At 49.7% G+C, this 20,020-nt stretch overlaps 1 protein-coding gene and 1 pseudogene across 1 annotated transcript; both read left to right on the forward strand.

Annotated features, from left to right (window-relative positions):
- LOC102168533 (cytochrome b-c1 complex subunit 10) lies at nt 1,813-4,783 on the forward strand. The gene is made up of 3 exons (XM_005682919.3): nt 1,813-1,945; nt 4,160-4,303; nt 4,628-4,783. Exons 1-2 carry the CDS (start codon nt 1,896-1,898, stop codon nt 4,278-4,280), a joined length of 171 nt encoding a protein of 56 aa, XP_005682976.2. The 5' UTR covers nt 1,813-1,895; the 3' UTR covers nt 4,281-4,303; nt 4,628-4,783.
- LOC108636458 lies at nt 15,793-15,995 on the forward strand (annotated as a pseudogene).

Below are 20,020 nucleotides of genomic sequence, written 5' to 3' on the forward strand. Positions count from 1 at the left end.
TGGGGCTTCAGGTGTGGTAGTCATGCTCCCTCCTGGCCCTCACAGGAGGGTCCTTCCTGCCTCTTGCCAGCTTCCAGGGGCCCAGGGTGTGCCTTAGTTTGCAGCCTCATCACCCTGATCGCCACCTCTATTTTCAGGTGGCCTCTCCCTGTGGGTCTGTGTCCAGGTACCCCTCTTACCTGCCATTGCATTAATTGTATGTAATGTGAATTTAACGTGAGAAAAGAGCTCGGTTTCCTGAGGGCCAAACGGGGATCCTACATGCAACCCAGGGGTGGCTAGGGGTGAGGGTGGGAGGGCAACCATTCTTGCTTATTCACCATCTCTCTGGTCACAGAATCCTCGTATTCTATTTTGGGGCTCCTCCAATTTTAGCCCACATCCTCAAATGAGAAGGGCTGGCTCTTCTGTTTCCACAACATGCTAGTAAGGACCAGCTTTGGGGCATTTTCTGAGATTATTGGGAAAGAGGTGCTATCTTCCTACAAGGGCTGCTGGAATGTCAACCCGGAGTTTCTATGTCAACCAGGAGTTTCTGAGTGCCTCTGCTCAGAGAGAGTTCACCAGAGAGTACAGGCAACACAGAGGAAAGCAGGAGTTGAGAGATGGAGAGACAGCATGTAATGATATTGCTAGATTCCTGGATGCAGCTGAGCCTGAAGTCACCTAACATGCCTTACTTACTTCCTCTTAATCTGATTTTTATCACTTGAAATAAAAAAGCATTCTGCCCCCTGAGCTGAAGTGCATTAAGCACAAGGAGCAACGTGGCAGAGCTTCAGAAATTGCTGGATCCAGGACCTGCAGCCCGAAGGCCTCTATGCCCATGTCTGCTCATCTTTTCTAATCTCTGTCTCAGATTCTACAATCTTCAGGGTGGCCCCTCAATCCCACTTTTTAGGTTTTCCATCAAGGACAGAGCCTATTTCAGGTCCTCTCTGATTCCAACGTAAGAAATCCTAGGGCATCTGAAAAGGCAGAGAAACTATGTTCAACTCAGTAGCAGCGAGCATCCGTCGTGCCCAGACCGTGGTCTCTAACCAACCCTTTGGTCAGCGGCCAGGGGCAGGTTTGAGGCTATAGTCTCAGGAGGTGCCCAGGGCGGATCCCAGGAGGATGGGTTGGGCTGGCCAGACAAACTCCACGGTGTCCAGTCCGCATCTCCAAGCCTACATTCGCTGCTGGAGCCCCAGAATGACGAGGACTCGCCTGTTCTGGGTCCACCAGCTAAAAGGTGGTATTCTGAATGCACACAGCGTGAGGAGCCAGGCCCCCCTCTGCTGCTGGAATGAGGAATATCTCCCAAACGAAACGTGCAAACAATTTTGGGCCCGCCTCCGAGCAACACACAACTTAGTGCCAGCAAACCGAGGCTAGAGGAAGCACTATCATCTGGCAAGATGTCACACGCAGCGAGTCCAGTGACAACGCCCAATTCCTCCAAAAGAGAGTTCAAATCGCCACCCTTCCCCTCTGTGCGACTCTGGACGAGTCGCTTCCCCGTCAGGTCTCAGTTTCTTTAACTAAAAGTAAAGTTCTAGCACCTAACTGGGACACAAACACAAAACGCCGCGAATTGCGGATTGCGCACCTTCCGGACGCTCTGACAGCCAGAGGCTGAGCCAGCTTTGCGCATCACGTGATCACAAGGCCCGGCCTCCAGGGCCCGCCCATTCCAGTCAGTTCTTCAGACCGTTCCCGGAAGTTAGTGTAAATAGCTTGTGAATCTGCGTGCGCAGCGGCGGCGGTCTCAAGGTGTCCCACTGCCAGCTCTCCCTGGAGCGGGCGGGGCAGGGCGGGGCCTCCCTGCGGGCCTGCGCGCTGCGGCTAGCGCGCCTGCGCAGTGCGCCCGAATCGGCAGGGCCAGGGTCACCCTGAGCAGGGAAGGCGCCGCGATGCTGACCAGGTTCCTGGGCCCGCGCTACCGCCAGCTGGCCAGAAACTGGTGAGGACGTAGCCCGAGTCCCCGAGCCCCTTGTCTTTCCGGGTCCCAGATGGGGAAATGAGGCACGGACCGGCTGCGTGGTCTCCCCGGGCACACTCGTGTGGCGGGCCCCCAACCCGCTCCACCTAGGGGCCACGATGGTGCCCACCCGGTCCGCGCCCAGCGCCCCCGCTCAGCTCCTGGAGCCTGGAAACCGACTCTGTGCGCTCCTGGCTTTTCTTTTCTGCCTGACGTTGCTGTGAAGCCGACACTTGTATCTGTCCCTGGTCCCCGTGGGGGACGGGTGGAATGGGTGTGGCCCCACGTGGCAGCGGGATTGGGGAACCCACAACGTGGGGCGCTGAGAAACAGGGACCTGTACTCGGCAGTCGTGTCCTCGAGCCATGGCAGGGAGAGTGAAACGTGGGGACTGTCCCTAGACGGCGGCGCTGCTAGGGACCTTCGGGTGGACAGTGACAGTGGCACTTTATAATTGGGGCAACTCAGGCCGAAAAGCGGTCCCTGGCGTCGGGTGGGACCACCAGAGACCCCTATCGCCCCTCCCCCGGGGCAGCTCGAGCCCTCGATTACCGTCTATCTATCTGTCCCTGTCTGCCTTATCAGAGCAGCGACACCCTCATCAGCACCCAATGAGCACCAGTGTGTGCTCTCACCTAGCACTGCGTTGGGTGCCAGAGACAGCGATAAACAGAACCTTGCAGGCTGACACTGTAGTCCCTGGACAAGGAAAAACTAAAACGGTATGATCCATGACAGGAGATTGATGTAAAAACTAAAGAGGAATGGGTGCAGCCTTGCACTCTACACTGGCTTCCGGAGGCCGGGAAGCAGGACTCACCGCAAGGAGGCACTGTGCGGTTGTGTCAGATTCCGAGCATACATGCTCACCAGATGGAGACCCTGCACTTAGCCCCTCTCAGAGCCCTGGTGTCTTCCTGTGAGAAATGGAGGAGAGGTGTTGAGGGTGTAAGGAAGGCCCACGAGGGACTCTCAGCAGCATCACCTTGGGTGCCGTTTGGAGGTCAGGTTCGTTGCCACCTCCCTCTGTGAGCATCCACAGGCCCTAAGGCCAGTGGCCAGGACGGTGGGGTCGAGGGCAGGTGGCTCTGATTCTGTTGTTCAGTTGCTAAGTAGTGAACTCTTTGCTACCCCATGGACTGCAGCACACCCAGGCTCCTCTGTTCTCCACTGTCTTCTGGCGTTTGATCAAACTCATGTCCATTGAGGTGGTGATGAAACCATCTCATCCTTGGCTGCGCCCTTCTCCTTTTGCCTTCAACCTTTCCCAGCATCAGGGTCTCTTCCAATGAGTCAACTCTTCACATCAGATGGCCAAAGTCAGTCCTTCCAATGAATGTTCAGGGTTGATTTCCTTTAGAATTGACTGGTTTGATCTCCTTGCATTCCAAAGGACTCTCAAGAGTCTTCTCTAGCACCACAGTTCAAAAGCATCAATTCTTTAGCACTCAGCCTTCTTTATGGTCCAACACTCACATCCATACATGACTACTGGAAAAACCATAGGTTTGATTATATGGACCTTTGTCGGCAAAGTGAGGGCTCTGCTTTTTAATATGCTGTCCAGCTTTGTCAAAGCTTTCCTTCTAAGGATCAAGTGCCTTAATTTCATGCCTGCAGTCACTATCCGCAGTGATTTACCCCTCTCCATATTTTATTCATTAGGGGTGTGACTGGGTCCAGCTGACACTCAAAGGGAGGTATACAGTCCAGGAGGTGGGATTGTTGGGGATGTCCTTGACCATGCCCATTGCTGGATGTAAACGTGGGGTGTGGTAGTCTTGGAGCCCCTGCTTTGGCTCTGCACCCAGCGGGCTGTGTGTCTCAGGGACATGGCTTGCCCTCTCTGTGCCATGGTCTCATCAGTAGGATGGGTCCCTGACAACTCTTACCTCTGTCCATTGGCTGTCTCGGGGATGGAGCTGCTGTAAACTGCATTCGCTAATGTGTCTCCCTGCAAGCTTTTTCTGTCCTTATGGTTACAAGCTTGAGCTTGGGCTTTTCTTTTCTTAGCAGAATTCCTCAAATAAAACCTTAAGCAGATCTTGATATGAAAGCAGACGGGAATGGCCTTGCCTCGGGGTCATCAGCAAGATGTGTCCCACCACACGTGGGGCAGGGCCAGGTGCAAGGCAGACACCTGATGAACAGCTGCGTTGGAGGGGTGCTGAGGCCTGACCCCTGCTGTCTTTGCAGGGTCCCCACGGCGAGCCTGTGGGGTGCCGTGGGTGCTGTGGGGCTGGTATGGGCCACTGACTGGCGGCTGATTCTGGACTGGGTGCCCTACATCAACGGCAAGTTCAAGAAGGATGACTAAACTCACAACCTCAGGCCCCTCTGGTGAGTTTCAGCAGCAGTCAGTGGGGGTAGCCTGGGATCCCTGAGCAGCAGAGGAGCAGAACTGCCTGCAGGTCCATGGCTGGGGTGGCAGGTGTAGGGGGCTCACCTGAACAATCCTGAGAGCAGGGCCCTGCACCAGCCCCCTGCCCGGTAGTACAGAACTATAGGATGGCAACCTGGGTCTATGGGTGGGTGTGGCCCCTTGGGGCTCTATCCTGGAGCCTCAGCCTGCCTGGGTCTGGTCGGGGTGGAGGGATGCCCATCTCACAGATGGGAAAGCACATGGCAGTGGCGTCTGCTCACCCTGCTCTGTCCCCCCTCCAGATGTCTGCTGTGCTGCCTCCTGCCATCTGCATCTGGAACTGCCCAGGCTCTCTGGATGGACTCTAGAAAGTCCCTGGCACGAGTTTATTTCCTCTTTTGGTGGAAATAGCTTCCGTGTGTGGACGCACATGGCATTAAACCTCGCTCTGAAACCTGCCCGCCTGCACGTGCTCATGCTGGGGTGCAGTGACCTGGGGACCCATTCAGTGCCAGAACTGCACAGGTCTGGGGTTCCCAGGGGCTGGCAGACATGGTTTGATCATTTCAGATGTGTGGTGGGTGATACTTGCATGGTGTTTTTATCTCTTGCTGCCTAAACATTACTTCTGACTTGGTGGCTTAGGACAAACATTACCTCACAGTTGAGAGTTTGAGAGTGATCTGTCTGAGGGGTGCTGGCTGAGGGGCCCTCACGAAGTTGCAACAGAGGCATCAGCTTCATGGTGGGGGTGGGGTGGGCAGGTGTTGGGGCTTCCGCGAGGCCCCCTCACATGGCTGCTCCCCATGTGGGCCTCTCAGGTGTGACTTGAGCCTCCTTACTACATGGTGGGCGAGGTTGGGGGAATTGCCTTTTACAAGCCACTCAAAAGTCTAAGGCCATCCCCTCCACATCTCGTTCAGGGGAGACTCTGTGTCTTGAAGGGAGGCACCTGAGAATCTATCTGCATAGGCACAGATACAAACACGAGCAGGTGCAGGAGGATGGACTGTGTAACACCTGCCAAGTCCCGGAGGAGGCTAGAAACATCCTCTCTGTGAAAACAGCCATCTCATGACTCTGCCTGCGCTGCCACCACAGAACAGAGGCCCAGCCGCCGAGGCTGCAGTGAACCTCTCCTGGTTCTGGAGGCTGCAGCCTGAGCTCACTTCTGGAGGCTTGGTTCAGCCACCTCCTCACCACGTCCTCACGTGCCCTTCCCTTGATCTGAGAGCAGGGGAGCTCTCTGGGGACTCTTCGGACACGCTTCTTCTAGGGGATCAGGTCCCTTTTGACCTCATTTAACTTTGACAGCGTTCTTGGGGGCCCGTCTGCAGATGCAGCCACACTGGGGGGCTGGGGTGTCAATATACACACACGTTTCAGGGAGACATACTGACACACACTTTGAGTCCACAGCAGCTTCACACAGTTTAACACAAGGAGTGGCGTGCGCTACGTACTTTTGTGTACCAGCCTTTTTCACCTACTGTTTATTTCCTGGAGGCCAGGGCGCTTCAGAAGGAACCCAGCTTCATCATTAAAAAGTCTACAGATAATAACTTCTAGAGAGGTGTGAAGAAAAGGCAACCCTCCCACACTGACTGGTTTAGCCATGGTGGAGAATCGTTACGGAGGCTCCTTAAGAAACTGAAAGTGGAACTACCATGGGATCCTGCAGTCCCACTCCTGGGCATATATCTGGAAAAGATGAAAACACTCATTTGAAAAGATACATGGATCCCAATGTTCATAGCAGTACTATTCACAATAGCCAAGACATGGAAGCAACCTACATGTCCATCAACAGATGAATGGGTTAATGTGGTATATATATACAATGGAATATTATTCAGCCATAAAAAGGATGAAGTATTGCAGCAACGTGGATGGGCTTAGAGATTTTCATACTAAGTAAAATAAACGACAGAAAAATACAAATCTATAATATTGCTTATATGTGGAATCTTTAAAAAATGATACAAAAAAACTTATTAAGAAATAGGCTCACAGACATAGAAAACAAACTTTATGGTTACCAAAAGAGAAAGGGCGGGAGGGAGGAATAAATTAAGAGTTTGGGATTAACATGCACACACTGCTGCTGCTGCTGCTACTAAGTCGCTTCAGTTGTGTCTGACTCTGTGCGACCCCATAGACAGCAGCCCACCAGGCTCCTGTGTCCCTGGGATTCTCCAGGTAAGAACACTGGAGTGGGTCGCCATTTCCTTCTCCAACGCGTGAAAGTGAAGCTGCTCAGTTGTGTCCGACTCCTAGTGACCCCATGGACTGGCAGCCTACCAGGCTCCTCTGTCCATGGGATTTTCCAGGCAAGAGTACTGGAGTGGGGTGCCATTGCCTTCTCCAATACACACACTACTATATATGAAATGAACAAGGACCTACTGTATAGCACAGGGAACTACATTCAACACTTTATAATAAACCATAATGAAAAAGAATATATACGTGCATGTGTATAACTGAATCACTTGGCTATATACCTGAAACTACCACAACATTATAAATCAACTATACTTCAATTAAAACCCACACCGCATCCTCAGTTTTTAAGCAGCTGCCTGGTACCAACGTTTATTAACGAGTCTACTGTATGCACCTTCAGTTGCTTTTGTGGTGTCCACTCATTGTGATCCCAGGGGCTGTAGCCCACAGGCTCCTTGTCCATGAGGATTTCCCAGGCAAGAATGCTGGAGTGGGTTGCCATATACTCCTCCAGGAGATCTTCCCACCCAGGGATCAAACCTGCATTGGCAGGTGGGTTCTTTTACCACTAGCGGCCCCTAGGAAGCTCAACCAGTCTATTGAAGTGGAAAGTGAAAGTCACTCAGTGTGTCCCACTCTTTGAGACCCCATGGATATAGTCGTGGAATTCTCTATGCCAGAATACTGGAGTGGGTAGCCTTTCCCTTCTCCAGGGGATCTTCCCAAGCCAGGGATCAAACGCAGGTCTCTCCACGTTGCAGGCAGATTCTTTAGCAGCTGAGCCACAAGAGAAGCCCAAGAATACAGGGAGTGAGTAGCCTATCCCTTCTCAAAGAGGATCTTCCTGATCCAGGAATCAAACCGGGATCTCCTGCATTGCAGGCGGATTCTTTACCAACTGAGCTGTGAGGGAAGAGTGAGACATTCTGTTCCTGTCATTTGCCATTATAACTATCTGTGGAGTGATGTGATTTCAGACATCACCTAAATCTCTGTATTTAATAGATTTCACTTGAGTACCAATAAGTGATGGATTGTGAGACAAGTTACACTTATTTTATTTTTTTAACAATATCTAACTCACAGGTGTGGACAGTCCACATAGGCCCCTCAAAGCCTGAGACAAAAGGAAATGTGAACGCCGCCATACATGAGTTTTTCTGTATTTTCATGATGGTTAATAGTTTTAATGAAAATATCAGAGTTGCTTCCTGTGAAAGGCAAAAAAGTAAAATTCTAATAAATGCAGGTTTGGATTAAGTACAATATTTTAGGCTAACTTTTCACCACCACCACTTTAATATTCTGGGAGAGAAAATTAACCATCAAAAACTATATAAAAACATATAATGGCATATCTTCCTCATTTTTCTCAGCCTTTAAAACAGCACTGTTTAATCTATTTAAAATTTTGACATTTTGTATATACATTTCCTACAATTCAATAATCCAATTGAAAAATAGGCAGAAGTCCTAACATAGATATTTCCCAAAGATGGCCAATAAGCACATGAAAAGATGTTTCAACATCACTAATTTTATTAGAGAAATGAACATCACAACCACAGTGAGGTACCACTGACACCAGCAGAATGGCCATCATTAGAAAAATCTACAGCTAATAAATGCTGGAGAGGATGTGAAACAGGAACCCCTCCTACAAGTGTTGGTGGGACAGGGTGTAAATTGCGTGCAGCCACTATGGAAAACAGTATGAGATTCCTTATAAAACCAAAAAATAGGGACTTCCCTGGTGGTCCAGTGTTAGCACTCTGTGTTTTCACTACAAGGGCCAGATCTGATCCCTGGTAGGGGATTCTAAAATCCCACAAGCCATGGTGTGCGACCAAAATTTTTAAAAAGTTGTCATATGATCTAGTAATCCCCACTCCTGGCATATACGCAAAAACTATAATTCGAAAAGATACATCCATCCTATGTCATTAGCAGCACTATTTACAACAGCCAAGACATGGAAGCCACCTAGGTGTCCATCAACAGAGGAATCGATGAACGATGTGATACACACACAGCAACGGAACGGAGCCATTCAAAAAGAATGAAATATAGCACTTGCAGCTACATGGATGCAACACAAGAGATAAGAATAATACAAGAAGTAAAGTCAGAAAGACAAATACCATAATGATATCACTTAATATGTGGAATCTAAAATGACACAAATGAACTATCTTTTGAAACAGCACTCCAGAGATATGAGAACAGAATTGTGGTTGCCAGGAGGAGAGGGGATGGGAGGGAAGACTGGAGTTTTTGGGACAAGCAGATGCAAACTATTATATATAAGGACTGGATAAACAAGATCCTACTGTATAGCAAAGCAGAACTCTAATTCATCCCATGATAAACCATCATGCAACCCAGAATATGAAAAAGAATATATCTAGCATATAACTGACGTGTGGCAGTATAACACATGTACTGTGGCTGTGCAGTGCATAAACACTATTAATCTATACTTCAGTAAAAATTTTTGACATTTTGCTCATCACATGGATTTTTTCATTTTGAAATGGTTAAAATAGTACATTAAGTGCTCAATAAATCTTGACGTTTTGGTGCTCACTAAATTTCTCACCTCAGGTGAGTGCCACACATACCTTGTATCAGCTTGGAGGAACCCTTGGCTGGGGATGTCCTGAGTCGTCATGACTGGGGGGGATCTCCTGGCATGAGTTAGGATGGGAGGGGGCAGGATGCTGCTCGCATACCCCACAGGGCCTGGACAGCCCCTCCATGGGTTAGCCAGATGCAGGGAGCGAGACCCTGCTCTGAAAGTCTTTCCAAAGGTCCTCTCACCATGGTTTAAGCCTCACTGGTTGATATTCTAGCCTTTTCACCTTGTGTGAGTATGGGCCAGGAAAGAGCGGTGTCTGCGTCAGGGACTGGGCAGTAGGCCAAGGCAACAGAGTTATATTTAAAAGAGCCAGGGGCCACCAACAGGAGAGTTGCCAGCCCCGTCGCCTCGTCGTCAGTGTTCCTGCGCCTTTCCCCTTGGCATCTGCCACCGGCACCTCCGGGTCAGCCACCTCCTCTGTGTCTAGGGCCTCTTGGAGCAGTCCTCGAAGGACATATCCCAGGGCGCCTGGCTTAGGGGCCAAGTAGCACCCACAGGCCACCTATCTTATGTCTTGGGCGTCAGCTCCCTGCGGGCAAAGAGAGCTGGCGCGCGGCTGGTTGCTTGATGTCCTATGCCTGCTGATCTGACACTTACACACCCTGTCGTGTGCGACTGTCAAAACACCGCGCAGACTAACCTCTGGAAGGTGTGGAAAGATCAGAGCCGTTTTGTTCACTGCCCTGGGGGGAAACAGAAAGGGCAGCGCACGAGTGGACACAGGAGGCCTGGCTGCTTCTCAAAAATTAAACAAAGGGCCAGTAGGCATATGAAAAAAATTGTCTCAGCATGATCAATTCGAGAGAAACACCTAATCAAAACCAACGAAACGGGTATCACTCACAACTGTCACAATGCGCTATCCATCAAAAAAGTCTACCATAACACATGCTGGTGATGATGTGGGAGAAAAGGGAACTCTTACTGCCTTGTTGGTGAGGGATGTAACTATTGGGTAACAGCCACCTGTGGAGAACAGCAGGGAGGTTCCTCTGAAAACTAACAAATAGTACTACATAAGATCCAGCAAATCTGCACTCCCGGGTATTATATCAAAAAACAAAACAAAAATAAAAATAGTATTGCAAAAATATACAAGCCACCCCAGTGTTCAGAGCAGCACTATTTACTGCTGCTGGCTATATTTTACCAATAGGCCAAGGCCAGTAGAAGGCAACCTAAATGTCGCATTGAACAGATGAATGGATAATAGAGCATGCTGGTTATATATGATCGTCTCTGTGTGTATGCTGTGTGGTAGTATACAATACAATGAATATTACTCAGCCATCAAAAATAACAAAATTAGATTTGAAGAAGTAACTGTATGCATATTCATATTGGCGACATCTAAAAATACAGCAAACTAGTAATTATAACTATAACAAGAAAGCAGACTGCACAATATATACAGACGCACGAAGCAACAACTAGTGGTGCTCAGTGGGGCAGGAGCAATACTACAGTGGCGGCCGGGAGTGGGAGTACAAATCTGTTGGATATGGACAAGCTCAAAGATGGTACTCCCACAACATAGCGGGATACTGCCATATTTTGGCTAACAACTGCATAAAGCAGAGCTTAACCTTTGAAAATCGGTATCCAATAAAAAGTTTAAAAACACTATGTTTATGCCGTTCTCAAAAATTCCAAAACACAAAAAAATAAGAACACGGATCAAACCCAGAATTGACTAAGCTAATTCAGCTGAATGTGCACCAAGAAGCAGTAAAAGTGCAGATGGCTTGGGGGCTCCTTGCGAGCAAGAAGAGATAGACAACTTATTTCCTTTAAGCGTCTTACACCCAGTGCTTATCATCTGATTACACATGCATCCTGTCTATCTTTCCGCAACTACGAATTCTTAAAATAAGAAAAATAAAGTCCACATCGAGCGCTGGGAGAAATACAACAAGTGACAAGCAACTGCACCTCCCTGCAAGGCCCAGCGTTTCCTTCGAAGGCCTGGAATTTCGGGCCTGAAACTGCAACAAACGAAGCAATCACGGTGCTGGAAACCAGCTTTGTATAACCGGATAATGACCACGCATCACATCCCATTTCAGGGTGCTGCGCCGGACCACCCTTGTCCTTTGTTTGTTGGGAGAACAAGCCCCAGTTACCCGCCTTGGGAACGCCAGAAGAGAAAGCGAGTTAACGACTAAGTTGCATGTTTAGCCGGGCGACTTTAATCAGCATAGTGGCAACCCTGTCTGCCTCTATCTTTGCGAGATCCGCCGCAGGCACCGACTCAAGCAGAGCAGAGACCGGAAGACCCAGTGCTGCAACTTTGCAGGGAGTCTAGGGCCTTGCAGCGACCAGCTGGTCTGCCCTCGGGGAGAGCCCAGACCTCTCCCCACCCGCATCCTTCCACTTCCCCACGGGCCGGCAAGGCCCGGAAAAGCCTGACGGGAGCGTCCAGCTCACTCCTGGCCACTGAACCACAGCTTGGGCCCACATCACGTCATATAGTACTTATTCTGAACATACCTTGCCCTGGGAAGACCGCCCAGGCTCAGCCCCTGGGGGAGCAGCGGAGCCAGGGGAAGCTGCCCAAGGGAGTGTGAGGAGACATAAGAAGGGACCGGAGATTTTCCGGAGAAGATCGCTAGAGACCCACTGGAAACAGAATGCGGTGGACCAAGAGGGAGGCGGAAGAAGGATATGGCGTGGGGCTGGGCGCGTCTGAGAGATGAGTCCATGAAAAGCATCGGCGTGGGCCTTGGCGGTGACGGAGGTGGCCGTGGTCACCTTACAAATGCGCCTCAGACGGGGGATGCCAAAGTGACGAGAGACTAGGGGAGGACAGCAGGATAGCAATCCGGCACTGAATGGCCTTCCCCGAAACACTCCCGGACATGTCCTAGGGTGTTTTCGGGATGCCAGTCCCCAGTGCCGGGATTGCTAATCCTGCTGCTCCCTAGTCTCGTCATTGGCCATCCACGTCCCTAGGCGCATTGTAAGGTTGAAACCAACCCACCTCCGCACCCCAAGCCGGCTAGCCCGCTGCTTTAATGACACCTCAAGAAACCCAGGCGCCAGCCCCTTCTATCCGCCTGCCTCCTTGGTCCACCGCATTCTGTTTCGGCGTGGCTCTAGGACCTTTCCTCGAAATTCCGTCCGCCTCTATGTCTCTCACACTCCCCTGGGAGGTCCCTGGCTCCGCTGCTCCCCAGGGCTGAGGCCTGGGCGGCCAGGGCCAGGTATTTCAGAAAGACTTATGAGTGAGTGGCCGAAAGCTGTGGTCAGTGCCAGGCCCGTGAGCTGGACCTCCCGTCAGGCTTTTGCGGGCTCCGGCCCGTGGGGGAATGGGAAGGAGCGGGTGGAAGAGTCTGGCTCCCCCGAGGGCAACGCAGCTGGGTCTGCAAGGCCCCTAACTCCCTGGCAAGTGCCAGCCTGGTTCTCCCGTCCTCTTGCTCTGGCTTGGAGGCGGTGCTGGCGGAACCCCAAAGATCGGAGGCAGACGGGGGGCCACTTGTTAAAGTCCCCGGTAACTGCAACTTTATTCGTTACGTCGCTTTCTCTTCTGGGTTCCCCAAGGCGGGTAATGGGCTGTTCTCGCACAAAACAAAGACAAGGTGGCGGCGGGCAGGCAGCCCTGATGGGTTGAGCGGTCCATTCGGTTACAGAAGCTGGTTTCCAGCACGCGGATGCTCGTGTGCAGTTCAGGCCCAAATCCAGGGCGTCGAGACCCTGGCCTGCAGAGAGGGCAGTGGCTGGTCACTGTGTATTTTCTCGCCAGCCGTGTGTGGACTTTATTTTTCTTTTTAAATCGTAGTTTTTGGCGAAGATAGACAGGTGCATGTAATCAATGAAAGCAGCGGGTGAAGACGCTTAAGGAAAAAGTTGTCATTCCTTTTGCGGCAGGAGCCCCAGCCGCTGCTTTACGCTCTGGTGCAACATTCAGCTGGCATTACTAGGTCATCTGGTGATCGCTGTGTTCTTAAATTTTTTGTTTTGATTTTTGAGAGGGCAAAACATTGTTTTAAAGCTTTTTTATTTGTATATCGATTTTCAAAGGTTAACTCTGCTTTTGCAGTTTGTTACGCAAATATTGGCAGTATGTCCCCTTGGTTTGTGGAGTACATCTTTGAGGCTTGTCCATAATCCAACAGTTTTTGTACCTCCCACTCCCCGCGCCTGTATATTGCGGCCTCCTGCCCCCACTGGCAACCACTAGTTTGTTCTGCTCTGTATATATGTGGAGTCGTGCTTCTTTTTAGTTATATTCACTAGTTTGCTTGTATTTTTAGATTCAAGCCAATATGAAATAGCATACAGTTACTTTCTTCATCTGAATTTTGTTATTTTTTTATGGCTGAGTAATATTCCATGTATTGATATACACACACACATACAACACAGAGACATCGGCATATATTACGGCACAGTCTTCATTATCCTTATCTGTCAATGGACATTTAGGTTGGCTTCTATGCCTTGGCTATTGTAAATAGCCAGAGCAGTAAATAAGTGCTGCTCTGAACACGGTGCTTGTATATTTTTGAATTACTATTTTTATTTTGTTTTGTTTTTTGATATATACCCGGGAGTGGAATTGGCTGGATTCTTATGGTAGTACTTATTTTTAGTTTGCCAAGGAACCTCGCTGTGTTGCTCCACAGTGGTCTGTACGCAATTTACATCGCCTACAACAAGGCAGTAGAGTTCCGGCTTTTCTCCCACATCATCAGCAGCATGTGTTATTGTAGACTTTTTGATGATAGCCATTGTGACAGTTGTGAGGTGATACCTCATTGTGGTTTTATGTGTTTCTGCTGATTAGATCATGCTGAGGCGAATTTTTCAGTATGCGTCCCTGGCCCTTTGTTTAATTTTTTGGAGAATTGCACAGGTCTCTTTGCGCGCCTGTGGCCCTGCGCCCTTTCGGGGTATTTCCCGCGGGAGTGAACAAAGCTCTGATTCTTTCCACACGCTTCCAAGGTTAGTCTGCGGTTTTGACAGTCGCACACGACAGGTGTGTAGTGTCAGATCACAGCAATGACATCAAGAAACCCACCCCGCCAGTCTCTTGCCTCTCAGGGGAGCTGACGGCGGCCGCCCTTGATCCGCCTCCACCCCAGAGCATAGATAGTGGCCTGTGGGTGCTACTTGGCGCCAAGCCAGGCCCCTGGGATTTGTCCTTGAGGGACTGCCCCAGAGGCCTGACCAGGAGGTGAGCTGACCCGCGGGTGCGCGGTGGCAGATGCCCAAGGGGAAAGGCCCAGGAACACTGCACGAGAGGGAACAGGGGCTGGCCAACTCTCGCTGTTGGGTGGGCCACTGGCTCTTTGAAATAAACTCGTGTTTGCCTTGGGCCTACTGGCCCAGTCCCTGAGCAGCAACACCCTCTCCTGCCCATCTCCACAAGGTGAAAGGTAGAAATCAAACAGGAGGCTTAAACATGTGAGGACCTTGGACAGACTTTCAAATGAGGCAGGGTCTCCGCTCCCCTGCCATCTGCTAGCATGAGGGGCCTGTCCCAGGCCCTGTGGGGTATGGAGCAGGCATCCCCTGGCGCCCTCCCATCCAACTCATGCCAGGAGGAATCCGCCCCCAGTCATGACGACTACAGACATCCGCCAGCCAAGGGTTCCTGCCAGCTGATAACAAGGTATGTGTGGCAAGCTCCACCTGAGGGAGAAAATTTAGTGAGCACGCAAAAACGTCAGATTTATGCACTTAATGTAGCTATTTTAACATTTCAAAATGAAAAAATCCAATGATAGGCAAAATGTCAAAATTTTTTAACTCTTCACATCAGATGGCCAAAGTCAGTCCTTCCAATGAATGTTCAGGGTTGATTTCCTTTAGAATTGACTGGTTTGATCTCCTTGCATTCCAAAGGACTCTCAAGAGTCTTCTCTAGCACCACAGTTCAAAAGCATCAATTCTTTAGCACTCAGCCTTCTTTATGGTCCAACACTCACATCCATACATGACTACTGGAAAAACCATAGGTTTGATTATATGGACCTTTGTCGGCAAAGTGAGGGCTCTGCTTTTTAATATGCTGTCCAGCTTTGTCAAAGCTTTCCTTCTAAGGATCAAGTGCCTTAATTTCATGCCTGCAGTCACTATCCGCAGTGATTTACCCCTCTCCATATTTTATTCATTAGGGGTGTGACTGGGTCCAGCTGACACTCAAAGGGAGGTATACAGTCCAGGAGGTGGGATTGTTGGGGATGTCCTTGACCATGCCCATTGCTGGATGTAAACGTGGGGGTGTGGTAGTCTTGGAGCCCCTGCTTTGGCTCTGCACCCAGCGGGCTGTGTGTCTCAGGGACATGGCTTGCCCTCTCTGTGCCATGGTCTCATCAGTAGGATGGGTCCCTGACAACTCTTTACCTCTGTCCATTGGCTGTCTCGGGGATGGAGCTGCTGTAAACTGCATTCGCTAATGTTGTCTCCCTGCAAGCTTTTTCTGTCCTTATGGTTACAAGCTTGAGCTTGGGCTTTTCTTTTCTTTAGCAGAATTCCTCAAATAAAACCTTAAGCAGATCTTGATATGAAAGGCAGACGGGAATGGCCCTTGCCTCTCGGGGTCATCAGCAAGATGTGTCCCCACCACACGTGGGGCAGGGCCAGGTGCAAAGGCAGACACCTGATGAACAGCTGCGTTGGAGGGGTGCTGAGGCCTGACCCCTGCTGTCTTTGCAGGGTCCCCACGGCGAGCCTGTGGGGTGCCGTGGGGTGCTGTGGGGCTGGTATGGGCCACTGACTGGCGGCTGATTCTGGACTGGGTGCCCTACATCAACCGGCAAGTTCAAGAAGGATGACTAAACTCACAACCTCAGGCCCCTCTGGTGAGTTTCAGCAGCAGTCAGTGGGGGTAGCCTGGGATCCCTGAAGCAGGCAGAGGAGCAGAACTGCCTGCAGGTCCATGGCTGGGGTGGCAGGTGTAGGGGGCTCACCTGAACAATCCTGAGAGCAGGGCCCTGCACCAGCCCCCTGCCCGGTAGTACAGAACTATAGGATGGCAACCTGGGTCTATGGGTGGGTGTGGCCCCTTGGGGCTCTATCCTGGAGCTCAGCCTGCCTGGGTCTGGTCGGCGGGTGGAGGGATGCCCATCTCACAGATGGGAAAGCACATGGCAGTGGCGTCTGCTCACCCTGCTCTGTCCCCCCTCCAGATGTCTGCTGTGCTGCCTCCTGCCATCTGCATCTGGAACTGCCCAGGCTCTCTGGATGGACTCTAGAAAGTCCCTGGCACGAGTTTATTTCCTCTTTTGGTGGAAATAGCTTCCGTGTGTGGACGCACATGGCATTAAACCTCGCTCTGAAACCTGCCCGCCTGCACGTGCTCATGCTGGGGTGCAGTGACCTGGGGACCCATTCAGTGCCAGAACTGCACAGGTCTGGGGTTCCCAGGGGCTGGCAGACATGGTTTGATCATTTCAGATGTGTGGTGGGTGATACTTGCATGGTGTTTTTATCTCTTGCTGCCTAAACATTACTTCTGACTTGGTGGCTTAGGACAAACATTACCTCACAGTTGAGAGTTTTGAGAGTGATCTGTCTGAGGGGTGCTGGCTGAGGGGCCTCACGAAGTTGCAACAGAGGCATCAGCTTCATGGTGGGGGTGGGGTGGGCAGGTGTTGGGGCTTCCGCGAGGCCCCCTCACATGGCTGCTCCCCATGTGGGCCTCTCAGGTGTGACTTGAGCCTCCTTACTACATGGTGGGCGAGGTTGGGGGAATTGCCTTTTACAAGCCACTCAAAAGTCTAAGGCCATCCCCTCCACATCTCGTTCAGGGGAGACTCTGTGTCTTGAAGGGAGGCACCTGAGAATCTATCTGCATAGGCACAGATACAAACACGAGCAGGTGCAGGAGGATGGACTGTGTAACACCTGCCAAGTCCCGGAGGAGGCTAGAAACATCCTCTCTGTGAAAACAGCCATCTCATGACTCTGCCTGCGCTGCCACCACAGAACAGAGGCCCAGCCGCCGAGGCTGCAGTGAACCTCTCCTGGTTCTGGAGGCTGCAGCCTGAGCTCACTTCTGGAGGCTTGGTTCAGCCACCTCCTCACCACGTCCTCACGTGCCCTTCCCTTGATCTGAGAGCAGGGGAGCTCTCTGGGGACTCTTCGGACACGCTTCTTCTAGGGGATCAGGTCCCTTTTGACCTCATTTAACTTTGACAGCGTTCTTGGGGGCCCGTCTGCAGATGCAGCCACACTGGGGGGCTGGGGTGTCAATATACACACACGTTTCAGGGAGACATACTGACACACACTTTGAGTCCACAGCAGCTTCACACAGTTTAACACAAGGAGTGGCGTGCGCTACGTACTTTTGTGTACCAGCCTTTTTCACCTACTGTTTATTTCCTGGAGGCCAGGGCGCTTCAGAAGGAACCCAGCTTCATCATTAAAAAGTCTACAGATAATAACTTCTAGAGAGGTGTGAAGAAAAGGCAACCCTCCCACACTGACTGGTTTAGCCATGGTGGAGAATCGTTACGGAGGCTCCTTAAGAAACTGAAAGTGGAACTACCATGGGATCCTGCAGTCCCACTCCTGGGCATATATCTGGAAAAGATGAAAACACTCATTTGAAAAGATACATGGATCCCAATGTTCATAGCAGTACTATTCACAATAGCCAAGACATGGAAGCAACCTACATGTCCATCAACAGATGAATGGGTAATGTGGTATATATATACAATGGAATATTATTCAGCCATAAAAAGGATGAAGTATTGCAGCAACGTGGATGGGCTTAGAGATTTTCATACTAAGTAAAATAAACGACAGAAAAATACAAATCTATAATATTGCTTATATGTGGAATCTTTAAAAAATGATACAAAAAAACTTATTAAGAAATAGGCTCACAGACATAGAAAACAAACTTTATGGTTACCAAAAGAGAAAGGGCGGGAGGGAGGAATAAATTAAGAGTTTGGGATTAACATGCACACACTGCTGCTGCTGCTGCTACTAAGTCGCTTCAGTTGTGTCTGACTCTGTGCGACCCCATAGACAGCAGCCCACCAGGCTCCTGTGTCCCTGGGATTCTCCAGGTAAGAACACTGGAGTGGGTCGCCATTTCCTTCTCCAACGCGTGAAAGTGAAGCTGCTCAGTTGTGTCCGACTCCTAGTGACCCCATGGACTGCAGCCTACCAGGCTCCTCTGTCCATGGGATTTTCCAGGCAAGAGTACTGGAGTGGGGTGCCATTGCCTTCTCCAATACACACACTACTATATATGAAATGAACAAGGACCTACTGTATAGCACAGGGAACTACATTCAACACTTTATAATAAACCATAATGAAAAAGAATATATACGTGCATGTGTATAACTGAATCACTTGCTATATACCTGAAACTACCACAACATTATAAATCAACTATACTTCAATTAAAACCCACACCGCATCCTCAGTTTTTAAGCAGCTGCCTGGTACCAACGTTTATTAACGAGTCTACTGTATGCACCTTCAGTTGCTTTTGTGGTGTCCCACTCATTGTGATCCCAGGGGCTGTAGCCCACAGGCTCCTTGTCCATGAGGATTTCCCAGGCAAGAATGCTGGAGTGGGTTGCCATATACTCCTCCAGGAGATCTTCCCAACCCAGGGATCAAACCTGCATTGGCAGGTGGGTTCTTTACCACTAGCGCCCCCTAGGAAGCTCAACCAGTCTATTGAAGTGGAAAGTGAAAGTCACTCAGTGTGTCCCACTCTTTGAGACCCCATGGATATAGTCCGTGGAATTCTCTATGCCAGAATACTGGAGTGGGTAGCCTTTCCCTTCTCCAGGGGATCTTCCCAAGCCAGGGATCAAACGCAGGTCTCCCACGTTGCAGGCAGATTCTTTAGCAGCTGAGCCACAAGAGAAGCCCAAGAATACAGGAGTGAGTAGCCTATCCCTTCTCCAGAGGATCTTCCTGATCCAGGAATCAAACCGGGATCTCCTGCATTGCAGGCGGATTCTTTACCAACTGAGCTGTGAGGGAAGAGTGAGACATTCTGTTCCTGTCATTTGCCATTATAACTATCTGTGGAGTGATGTGATTTCAGACATCACCTAAATCTCTGTATTTAATAGATTTCACTTGAGTACCAATAAGTGATGGATTGTGAGACAAGTTACACTTATTTTATTTTTTTAACAATATCTAACTCACAGGTGTGGACAGTCCCATAGGCCCCATCAAAGCCTGAGACAAAAGGAAATGTGAACCCGCCATACATGAGTTTTTCTGTATTTTCATGATGGTTAATAGTTTTAATGAAAATATCAGAGTTTGCTCCTGTGAAAGGCAAAAAAGTAAAATTCTAATAAATGCAGGTTTGGATTAAGTACAATATTTAGGCTAACTTTTTCAACCACTTTAATATTCTGGGAGAGAAAAATTAACCATCAAAAACTATATAAAAACATATAATGGGCATATCTTCCTCATTTTGTCTCAGCCTTTAAAACAGCACTGTTTAATCTATTTAAAATTTTGACATTTTGTATATAAACATTTCCTACAATTCAATAATCCAATTGAAAAATAGGCAGAAGTCCTAAATAGATATTTCTCCAAAGATGGCCAATAAGCACATGAAAAGATGTTCAACATCACTAATTATTAGAGAAATGAACATCACAACCACAGTGAGGTACCACTTCACACCAGTCAGAATGGCCATCATTAGAAAAATCTACAGCTAATAAATGCTGGAGAGGATGTGGAAACAGGAACCCTCCTACAGTGTTGGTGGGACTGTAAATTGGTGCAGCCACTATGGAAAACAGTATGAGATTCCTTATAAAACCAAAAAATAGGGACTTCCCTGGTGGTCCAGTGGTTAGCACTCTGTGTTTTCACT

Source organism: Capra hircus, chromosome 7, assembly GCF_001704415.2.
Source record: "Capra hircus breed San Clemente chromosome 7, ASM170441v1, whole genome shotgun sequence".
NCBI classification, from domain to species: Eukaryota; Metazoa; Chordata; class Mammalia; order Artiodactyla; family Bovidae; genus Capra; species Capra hircus.